General features: G+C 47.5%; 1 protein-coding gene and 1 long non-coding RNA gene across 4 annotated transcripts in view; both read left to right on the top strand.

Annotated features, from left to right (window-relative positions):
* The first annotated feature begins 3,753 nt into the window (after window positions 1-3,753).
* Window positions 3,754-4,465, top strand: LOC116084870. Its single transcript, XR_004116297.1, has 2 exons — window positions 3,754-4,131; window positions 4,296-4,465. It is a non-coding gene; the product is annotated as an uncharacterized LOC116084870 (long non-coding RNA).
* Window positions 4,466-8,156: 3,691 nt separating this feature from the next.
* The window catches only part of Tbc1d4 (TBC1 domain family member 4), a 174,617-nt gene continuing 171,763 nt past the window's right edge, over window positions 8,157-11,010 (top strand). Inside the window, exon 1 of one of the 3 annotated variants that reach the window (XM_031362942.1) lies at window positions 8,157-9,427. In XM_031362942.1, the coding sequence (XP_031218802.1) occupies window positions 8,930-9,427 (498 nt within the window). In that variant the 5' untranslated portion in view covers window positions 8,157-8,929. The remainder of the gene's footprint in view (window positions 9,428-11,010) is intronic. The other 2 variants (XM_031362940.1, XM_031362941.1) reach the window with 2 other exon arrangements.

Below are 11,010 nucleotides of genomic sequence, written 5' to 3'. Positions count from 1 at the left end.
TTTTGGAGGGGAAACTAGGAATGGAGAAATTTACATGTAAATAAAGAAAATATCTAATAAAAAAAATAGAACATACAAAAAAACAAAACAAAACAAAACAAAACAAAAAAAAACAAAGAGGGATGCATTAGCAAAGCTTACCCAGTAGGGGCCAGGTAGCCTAACAAAGCTCATCTGCGAGCCTGAGAGTCCCAGAACCTGCTCAGCTGATCAGCCCAGGGAGCTGGCTTCCTCAGGAGCCTCAAACTGATAGGCCTCAAGCTGAACGGCCTCAAGGGGGTATGTGGTCTTTAGTTCTCCTTGGAAGGCCCAAGAATGCGGAGTCTGAAGTCTGTGGAGGATGGTGGAGGCAGGGAGGGGGCAGAGGAGGAGGCACAGAAAGAGGCAGGGTGGCTTCTTGTTTTTGCGTTCTTGAAAGCCTCTATCTATCTCATCTGGTAGGCATTTGTACTTGTATGTGGTAGTGTGAAGGAGAACCATTCCCCACAGGGTTGGTTATTTGAACACTTGGTTCCCACGTGGTGATTTTTTGGGGGAGGGATGTTTTGTTGGTAAAGTCTTGCTAGAGAAAGTAGGTAACTGAAGTGGGCGTTGTGATGAAAAGTCCCATGGCACTTCTTCCAGCTTGCTCTCTGTTTTTCTTGCCTGAGTTTGAAGATGTGTTTCTGCTCCTGCTGCCTACCTGCTGTTGCCATGCCTCCCCACTGACATGGATTCTTATCCTTCAGGATAGTAAGCCCAAATAAATTTCCTTCCTTCTAACCTGCCTTGGTTAGTGTTGTTGTTGTTGTTGTTTTTAGTTATTTTATTTATTACATTTCAAATATTATCCCCCTATCCCATCATCCCTCCTCCTGCTTCTATGAGGGTGCTCCCGACCCACCCACTCACTCCCGTCTCCCCAACTGGCATTCCCCTACACTGGGGCATGGAGCCTTCACAGGACCAAGGGCCTCTCCTCCCACTGATGCCAACCAGACAAGGCCATCTGCTGCTACATACGCACCTGGAGCCTCAGGTCTCTCCATGTATACTCTTTGTTTGTTGGTTTAGTCCCTGGGAGCTTGGGGTGTGGGCGGCAGGGATGGTTCTGGTTGGTTGGTATTGTTGTTCTTCCTATGGGGTTGCAAACCCTTTCAGTCCTTTCTCTAACTCTTCCATTGTGGTCCCCATGCTATCACAACATTAGAGTAACTAACCCAGAAGTTGGTAGACAGTGATCTGACATGACAACACTGACTGTACTGGTTTTTCTTTTGTAGAATGAGGAGGACTTTAAAACTAGGGAAGTGGTTGGACTCTATGAGCAGAGCTTAACTGTTGGCCAGTCTAGTACGGACATGCGCATAGAAGTGTTGAGAGCAGTGTGGTCTGGGGAGGCCCGCTCGTGTAACTTTGGCAAAGAATGTCCTGAGAACCTGCCACAGGCTAAATTAAAGCGAGAGATTAATTTCTTTGGTACAGGCAATGTCAAGGGAGCCTCAGTTCTGTGGCATGGATACTTTCAGTACCTCTTATGCATATCTACAACGGAAAAGAACCAGCTGGGGAGAAAGAAATACAAAATATACAGTTTGAAGTGAAAAATGAGCATCAGGAAACCCAGCAAGGCTTGTGCTGACAGGGCCAACAGATTAGTATCTTGGTGCTTTTGGCTTTTTTATCCCAGGCTTTCTCTGTTTAGCCCAAGCTGTCCTGGAACTTGCTCTGTAGACTAGTCTAGCCTCGAACTCAAGAGATACACCTGTCCTCCTGAGTGCTAGGATTAAAGGCATGAGCTCTCAAGCCTGGCTAGTATTAGCACCTTCATATACTGAGAGACCTCTGGGTTAAAGGGAAGGGAACCCCAGAGCAAGATAAACAACCCAGCTAACCTTTCTCCAGGTGAAAGAGGGTCCCAGGGGGTTTCTGCTCCTAGACAGCAACTGAATAAGGGTTCTGCTGCTCATGTGATCCAAGGATTTCAGGGTCTATCCCAAGTTACCAAACAAACTTGGTAGTGTCACTCACATAGTGCTGGCTCAGAAGCTTGAAGAATGCAAGTGTGAAGAGGGTACTTACTCTGTGGTTTCTGAGAGTGGGCCAAGACCAGTGTGTACCAGAGGTGTCCCTGTGTGGAAGCCCTTTTAGAAGCCATTTTGTAAAGCTGTGAAGGTGAGGCCTGAGTTATGTGGAGCCTCCAAGACATGAGAGATGTCACATTTATGGGATTTGTGTCAGGGAGGTCGCATACAGGGAGTGGAATCAGCCAAAGAAAGAGATTTGTTGCAGGAAGAAAACCCACATTTAGGAGCATAGAATTTCTTTTTGAGTTTACAAAGGGATACCGTTAAGAGATCATCTCGGGTCTCCAAAGAGACTATAGGCATTTTAAACAATGTTGAGACTGTGAAAGACTATGGGGACTTTTGAAGTTGGGCCAAATGCATTTTTGCATTATGATATGGTCTCAAGCCAAGGAGGCCAGGGAGTGGAATGTGGTGGTTTGAGAGAGAAATGCTCCCCGTAGTCTTGGTCACTTGAACAGTGAATAGGGAGAGATTTAGGTTGCTCATCCTTGCTGGTGGCAGTGTGTAACTGGGGGTGACCTTTAGGATTAATGTACACACGTCATTTCCAGTTCCCCCTCTCTGCTTTGTGCATGTCGTTCAAGATGTGAGCTCTCTGCTCTCGGCTCCTGCTGCTGTGTCTCTTTCCCCTCTAGAGCGGTGAACTCTAATCAAACCCTTCTAAGTGGCCTTGGCCCTGGTGTTTTATCATGGCAACAGAAAAGTAACTAATATAATGCAATATTTGGGCTGGTTGTATGTAGATGGGAATAAATCAAACTTCTCATTTGAATCAGAATTCAGTTATGCTATATATTATATTCTGTGTCACTTTCCTCTCCCTTACTGAAGCACTTTTCCTCCCTCCCTCCCTCCCTCCCTCTCTCCCTCCCTCCCTCTCTCCTTCCCTCTCTCCCTTCTTCCCTCCCTCCTTTCCTTCCTTCCTTCCTTCCTTCATTTCTTCTTTCCTTCCTTCTTTTCCTGTCTGAAGCTTCATGGCAGAATGTTCCAGAAAGAAATGAAGGCATGGGAGGAAGAAATGCATCTGTTCTTCTATTGTATACCTTAGTAACTGCAGCCAGAGCAGCAGCTTACATAATCGATGAGTTGCCCTCCACCTCCTCTTCTTCCTCCTCCTCCTCCTCCTCACCATCGTCATTATCATCATCATCATCATCATCTTTCTCTTCCTCCTCCTAGTGACGACAAGCCAGATCGGCTTGTCTCTGCGTTCCACCCTGGGCTGCATGAGAAAATAAGTTGCAGCTCCTTTGCCAGGGAAGACAAATGGTTTGCTCCAGAGGCTGTTTCTAGTCTTCTGCCTATCTGGCCCTTCCTCTCCTGCTTCTTTGCCATGATAGGCATGAGAAGATGCAAATTTCTGGACTTCCCCTGGAGGAAGTAGCAGGTCTTCTGCTTCAGGGGTCTGTAGCTCCCATTCCTTAGGCTCGCCTTGAGAGACAGAGGAAGGTCTCCGGAGGGAGACCTACACAGAACTGAAACCCTCTCACCTTTCGTCTCCCCATCTTTCAAGCTTGAGGATTTTTCCTTTATTATCTACAGCAAGAAAAATACATCCCCAGGGCCTTTGCCAGCTTCTGGCTTTTGAAGCAGAGATGCTAAGAATGGGTTCCTTTGTTCTCAGAATTCTGCTGTGTCATCCTTTCCCTGAAGTCAGAACTTAGAATGACCCAGCTGCCTGGGCTGGGCAAGGTCACAGAGAACAGGGGAATCCCTGGGAATCTTTCAAAACCCCATCCAAGCACAAAAGCTTATGCTAACCCCAGTCAGAACTCTGCCACCCATCAGGAAGGCATTCTTTCATTTTCTAAGCTTCATAATTATCCAGTGGATCTCTTTGTTAACCAGAAGTTATCTAATTAACAATCTGGCATATCACCTCTGAGATAGTAAACCTCTTTGGTTTTTTTTTTAATTTTAATTAGCTACTTATTCAACCCTATGGTTCATTGAATACTTATTATCTACCCAGTAATTATCAGCTGCCGTGGGAGAGAAATGTGGGACTAAGTAAGAGTCATCAGACAGCTTACTAGTCGGCAGACATGGAGAAATCGCTAAGGTAAGTAAAAGTACGATCATTTTTATGATGGCTGACTTTCCCCATCCTTTTCCCCATCCCAAGTCCTCCAAGTAGGAGCTGCTCATCAGAACCTTCCAATCTGCTGTCAGACTCCTTTGATGGAATCCAATCAACTTTCATGTTCACATTATTCAATCCTCCAGCAGTAGCCAAGCCAGCCAATTCGGAGGGCGAAAGCTGGTCCAACTCACACCTCAAAACATAAGAATCTTGATCGCGTGGGCTGTCAACTCTGGTTCCGTCCCTTCATGGAGTCTCTTCGTGTGCTGTATTGTAGGTGCCTTTTCACTTTCAATAAAACTCTCCTGATGGCTCCAACCTTGTCTTTCTTGAATTTTTAATTCTTCACATCAACAGAGAAAATGAATTCATTCCTGGACCCCCAAATGACACCATCCTGATCACTTTATTGCAGGAACACAGAGAGTCACCCAGGAATTATGAAGAAAGTAATGAGAGCTGGATGCACAGGATGCACAGGATGCACAGGAAAGGAGGCAAAGAGAGGCAGCTCCTAGCCAAGGCTGGGCAAATATAGCTTCAGGAGATGTGACTTTTGCACTGGCCCTTGAAAAATGAAGGATCTTAAAATGAGGACTGGAAGAGGTTCTGGGGTGACCAGAAGGGAAGACTATCAGAAAGAGACTGCTGAAGCCTCCTAAAGGCACATACATGCAATTATTTATGGTTCTTATTTTTAATTTTTTATGATGATTCTCTCTCTCTCCCTCCCTCCCTCTCTCTCTCTCTCTCTCTCTCTCTCTCTGTCTCTCTCTCTCTCTGTGTGTGTGTGTGTGTGTGTGCACGCGTGCCACAGAACATATTGTGCCTTCCACTTTGTTTGAGACAGGGTCTCTTTGTTGTTTGCCACTAAGTCCGCCAGGTTAGCTGGTCCATGAGTTTCTGGGAACACACACTGCTACTGTGCCTGGCTTTATGTGGCTTTGAGAATTCCATCTCAGGTCCTCACACTTTCTTCGAAAATGCTCTCCTCAGTGGCCATCTCTCCAGCCTAGCATATTTATTACTAAGCAGGAAAGAAAAGTGCATGTGTATGTGGCCACCAAATGTGTACCTGTGTGTGTGTGTGTGTGTGTGTGTGTGTGTATGTACCTGTGTAAGTGAGAGAGAAAGAGAAAGAGAGGGAGGTGGGGAGGTGAGGGAGAACAACCCTTGTCCTTGGGAGAGAGAAACCAGGGTAAAAGGCTGCCACCAACACATCCAAACCTTTCTAACCTTACACCATCACACTCATTCGAGGCCTTCAGTTTCACATGTGCTGTTGGTACAGCTTCATTTCGGGTAGTAGAGGACCATTTTAGCTGTATATGAACTTCATTTCTGCGTATTGTAAGTACAGATTTCTCCAAGATTCCGCAGAAGAGAGAATTCCACCAGGTCTTTGGAAACGCTGTCTCTGCACATATCCTTCTGGCCTTCATTTGGAATAGCTGAGGTTGAGGGTGGAGGAGTGGAGGTTATTGTGGGAGTCTGCATCAGCACATAGTGAGCACAGTGCCCCTGCATATGTGGTGTCATAAGTCCTCTATGTCGTAGTGGCGGATTGTAAGGGTTTGCATAAGCTTGGACCAGGGAGTAGGCTTAGACCTTCATCCTAGCTGCCTGGAAGCCAGTCTTCTTGATGCACCAGGGCAGTCCACAACAAACAAGAACAGAACTCTCAGCTCCTCCAGCCCCATGTCTGTCTGGATGCTGCCATGTTCCCACCTTGATGATAATGGACTGAATCTCTGAACCTGTAAGCCAGCCTCAATTAAATGTTGTCCTTATAAGCCTTGGCTTGGTCATGGTTTCTGTTCATGAAGAGGTCAGTTCAGGAACTTTGGAAAATTCCACCTGATCCCTCCTCTCCTGGAAAAGAACCCCTCTGGAAGGGAGAGGCTAATTAACATTTCTCAGACCACAGGGGTGGGGTGGGATGGGCCCCACCACCACCATCAGCCACCTGCTGGTGGGGGAGGCTCACATTCCTCAACTGTTGGCCCTCCTCTATAAGCTAAGGCTCACCAGAGTCTTAAATTCACAGCAGTGAAACCCTAACTAAGACATATATTATGTTCAAAATTCAAGAGATGATTACAAAATTGAGTGCTTTTTATATGTGAATGATTCCGTAAGTTCTGGAGGTGAAACAGAAATTGTAAGAATACTTTACCACATAGCTCATGTAACTACTAGGTCAACTCCATCAGCAGTCATAAAATAGCTTATGATAAGTGTATACTAGTGAATGTGTATTTTATTTGACAGGCTAGGGTAGGTTAATAAGGAAACTAATATCAAATATACCCACAACCCCAATGGCTTAGTAGGACAAGAGTTTACTATTTATGTGTGAGGCGTCTATCTTGCTCCTGGTGTTTTCCAGGACAGCTGTCCCCAGAGTGATGGCTCAGCATTCCAATCTTCTCTGATCACGAGGCACCTCCATCTGGATGTGTTGTTTTCACCTCGGCCACTGGAGAGCAAGAGTGGGACAAGTGTTCACTCCTCTGCTTCCAGTTAAATGCTTGTACTTCAGACTCGACCCAAGTCACTTCTGTTCACACATCACTGTCATATCATGTGACCATGCTTAACTTGAAGAGGGCAGAGACAGCCATCTTCCTGTGATTATAAATGAAAGATAAACATCACTGAAATAAAGAATGGGCTGACCGGTACAACTGCATTCAGCTCATCATATGTCAGACAACACTATCTCTGTTTTCCTGCCAATCATCAAGAGATTATTCTCTCTGGCTTGAATTTATTATGCCAATAAGAACTGGCCCAGTGAGCCTCCAAACTCAGTTCCAGCCCTCACACTGATTGATTTGGAGGGATCTCTAAGGCTTCTGTAATTGAACCACGGCTTTATTCTTTTCTTTCTCTTTCACAAGTGTCAGATGTGCACCTAGGGAAATTAGATCTGTGCACGAAGTCTTGCACTATAGTCTTAGACTATCTCTAGCTATGTTCTCAGAGTGCTTAATTGCTCCTTGACGAGTTGGGTCGTATTTTCCACAGAGGTTTTTTTTTTTTTTTTTTTTTTTAACATGTTGAAATGAATGACTTCAACCAATCGATACCGTCATTAAAAAGGGGCTAGCTATTGTTGGCCCCAGAAGTGTAGCATATCTGACCATATTGATTTTGTCTGAAAAGGAGGCAAAATGACCATAGAGAAAATAACAAGAAATAAAAAACTAAACAAAAAAGCCTGGAGTTTTCATTTTTCTTCTAAGCACCTGGAAAGACGTAAGTTTAAAGCTTTCTCCTCTCTCTCTCTCTCTCTCTCTTTCTTTCTTTCTTTCCTTCTTTCTTTCTCATGCTCGTTCCTTATCATCCAGTAAAGATATGAAGAAAGTATGAGAGTTCCCAGATGGTGGTATATTCCTATAACCCCAGGTCTTGGAAAATTGAGGCAGGAGGATTGAGTGTAACAAGTCAACCTGTGGATTTCGATTTAAAAATACTAACAATAAACACGCAGCAGCACCGATAACAAAACCCATTTAATCTGCTAGAATGGAAAAGGAATCATATTCTACGGTTTTGTTTTAAAATTACGATAATCAAATGATCCCTAAAACGTTTTTTTTTGAAATATGCATTCTCATACATAAAAGGGAAGAAATTTGCATTAGTTCTGAAATGGTTATAGGTAAAGAAGTTTAACTTCTATGTATTTTAAGAAGTTAGCTGCATTAAGAAATGGGAAGATGCATATCAAGCAATGTTAAAATTTAAAGTGAATATTGGAATTTATTTTATTATAGAATTGCGATTGAAATCCTGAGCAGTCCTTGAGATTAAGAAAAAAGGATGCAGAACATAGTAATATTCAGACTTTAGGCAGAATAAAACCAAGCCAATATTGCTCAAAACCAAAATCCCAGCGCCCCACTGCGAGTGGCCCCTCTCCAGGGGGCAGTAGAGTGTACAAGAGGAGAGAGGCCAGGCTGCTCCGGGAAGTGCCCTCTCCAGGTTGGGTACGACTGCCCCCCGAGGCGAGGTGAGGGGCGGAGGCCGGAGGAGGAGGCAGGGAGGCGATCTCAGCTTCTTAGCAAAGCTCCGCGCCGGCGGACTAGAGGCGGGGTAGCAGCTGGCTTTAAAGTAGCAGCCAGGGAGGAAGGAAGGAAGGAGCGAGGGAGGGACGGGAACCCTGGAGGAGGAGCAGCGAGCCGGGCAGCAGGATCGGGGGGTGCAAGAGCTGCCCGCGCGAGGCCACGTTTGTTTTTGTTATTTTCCATGGGAGTAGTTCTCCGGGACTGAGCGGGCCGCAAGCAGGCACCCCCGACCTTCCAGGTGACAGCCGGTCACCCTGCTAGGAGTCAGCTCCGCCCCGAGTCGCCCCTTCCCGCCCACAGCTCCACTCTCCGCCCAGCCTTCCAGTGCCAGCGCTGGGCGAGCGCGCCGGCCGCAGCGGGCTGCAGGAGCAGGAGCAGGAGCAGGATCCGGAGACCGCGGCTGCCCTGGTCCCCGACCCCGAGGACGGACAGGCGGCGCGAGGACAGACCGGCCGTGGGGCGCAATCTCCAGGAAGGAGGATGCGCGCGTGAGCCTCGGTCTCCCGCTAGTCCACTGAGCTGCAGCCGAAGAAGGCTCGGAGCCGCGCCCGGGGAAGTGTCGCATGGGGCAGGGCCGCTGAAGCACGGACTTTAAAGGCTGGTGGCACCAAGGCAGGCGCGGGGGCCTGGGGCGACAGTTAGCAGTTTCCTCGGCTCCTGCACAGAGAGACTTGGGGGCGCGGCGCCCTCCCTAGGCGCGAGTTATGGAGTCGCCTAGCTGCATTCAGGATGAGCCTTTCCCGCACCCCCTGGAGCCCGAGCCGAGTGCCCCAGCGCAGCCAGGTGCCACCAAGCCTGGCGACAAGCGCTTCCGGCTGTGGTACGTGGGAGGGTCTTGCTTGGATCGCAGGACCACGCTGCCCATGCTCCCCTGGCTCATGGCCGAAATCCGTCGGCGCAGCCAGAAGCCCGAGGCGGGCGGCTGCGGGGCGCCCGCGGCCCGGGAGGTGCTCCTGGTGCTCAGCGCCCCCTTTCTGCGTTGTGTCCCCGCGCCGGGTGCCGGGGTCGGCGGGGGCGCAAGCTCCGGGGCCGTGCAGCCCAACACCGGGGTGTTTATTTTCGAGCACAAGGCTCAACACATCTCGCGCTTCATCCACAACAGCCACGACCTCACCTACTTTGCCTATTTGATCAAGGCGCAGCCCGACGACCCCGAGTCACAGATGGCCTGCCACGTTTTCCGCGCCACGGACCCTAACCAGGTAAGTTTTGGGTGCCAGGGGCGGGACTGGGGCCGCGGGGACTGGCAAGGCTGGGGCTTCTCATCTAAGAACAGTCTTGGATCTGGCTGCTGGTTTGCGCTCCACGTGGCGCGCTCGGGAGCTCCCCTCGTTCCGTTTTGGGATGTGGGAGTGGGAGAGAAAGCGATTCCTGGCTGGGTTGGCCTCGGGACCAGCTGGCTGCCCTGAGCAGGAGGGAGGAAAGTAGATTCAGAGTGGTCTTGGGACCTGGGAGGAGTTGGCAAGTCTGCGGAGGACTCAAGGAAAAACGCGGATCCCAGGAGGTCCTGGTGACTGGTGATGGACGGCTTGGCTGGTTTTCGCCAAAGTGTGCGTGTGTGTGTGCAAGTGTGTGTTTCCCGGAAGCGCCGGAGACCACGGGGCACCGGTTCTCAGCCTTGCTAGTCCTGCATTTATACTTGTTTGGCTGGCGCGTCCCTGTCACCAAAGTACCTCTAAGGCTCTGGGCCTGGGGGTGTGTGATTTCAGAGGGCAGTCTAGGAAAGAGTTAGAAATGTCAGAATGCCAGTTAAGTATGATTCTGCGAATTTGGAGTCGGAAGACCTTTCTGTTATTTTTCGCACCCACCGAGACAATAACTGCATATTTGAGTAACTTAAAAAAATCAATGTGATAGAGGTTTCAAATGTCATTTTAAAGTGTTATACTGTTCTAGCTTAGTGTCCAGTATTTCTCCAGAGCTTTCTAACTCGAAGTGTTCTGTTACTAAATAGAACCTTGAGTTCCTTAATAAGCAAGTGCAGATCTGACACAGCCGTTCTCAACCTGGAGTTGCATATTAGACATTGTGCATATCAGATATTTACATTATGATTCATAACAATAACAAAATCACATGAAGTAGTAAGGAAATAATCTTATGGTTGGGGGTCACCACAATATAAGGAACTGTATGGAAGGCTCACAGCATCAGAAGGTTGAGAGCCACTGCTCTAGTAGAAAGAGGAAAACTTATAGTAACTGTGCCTTGAGAACACTCTTAGAAGTGTGGAAAGAAATGTGTGTGTGTGTGTGTGTGTGTGTGTGTGCGCGCGCGTGCACACTTTTGTGTTTGTTTGCTTTCCAGTATTAAAGTCCCACCCCTGTGGTGTTTTCTAAAACTATATAATTTATTAACTAGACATAAGTAAATAATCTCAGGTTCTATCCCATGTATTCTGGTAGCTGGGAAATTAAGACTAGAAGAACTAGAACTGGTAATGTAAAGAGAGCAATTAGACTTTCTTTTATTATTTCCTTTGTTTTGGGATTCTAAAATTACATCATTCCTCACTCTTCTATGTAGCCCTCCTTGCTCTCTTTCAAATTCACGGCCTGTCTTTGAATTGCTTTACACACACACACACACACACACACACACACACACACACACATATATACATGAAATCAAGCTCCTAAGTCTGTTTATGGCTTCAGGGCTGACCATTTGGCATTGGATGACCAATTGCCGAACTCTTCCCTGGGGAGGAGTCCTTAGCTTAAGGAGTCCTTAGCTTAGCTTAAGCATTCCTTAGCCGCCTGCAGTTCCTTGTGTAGGGTTGAGG

Source organism: Mastomys coucha, unplaced genomic scaffold (genome assembly GCF_008632895.1).
Source record: "Mastomys coucha isolate ucsf_1 unplaced genomic scaffold, UCSF_Mcou_1 pScaffold9, whole genome shotgun sequence".
In the NCBI taxonomy this organism is placed as follows: Eukaryota; Metazoa; Chordata; class Mammalia; order Rodentia; family Muridae; genus Mastomys; species Mastomys coucha.
Note: the sequence above shows the minus strand (reverse complement) of the source record. Positions and strands in the feature narration are given on the sequence as shown.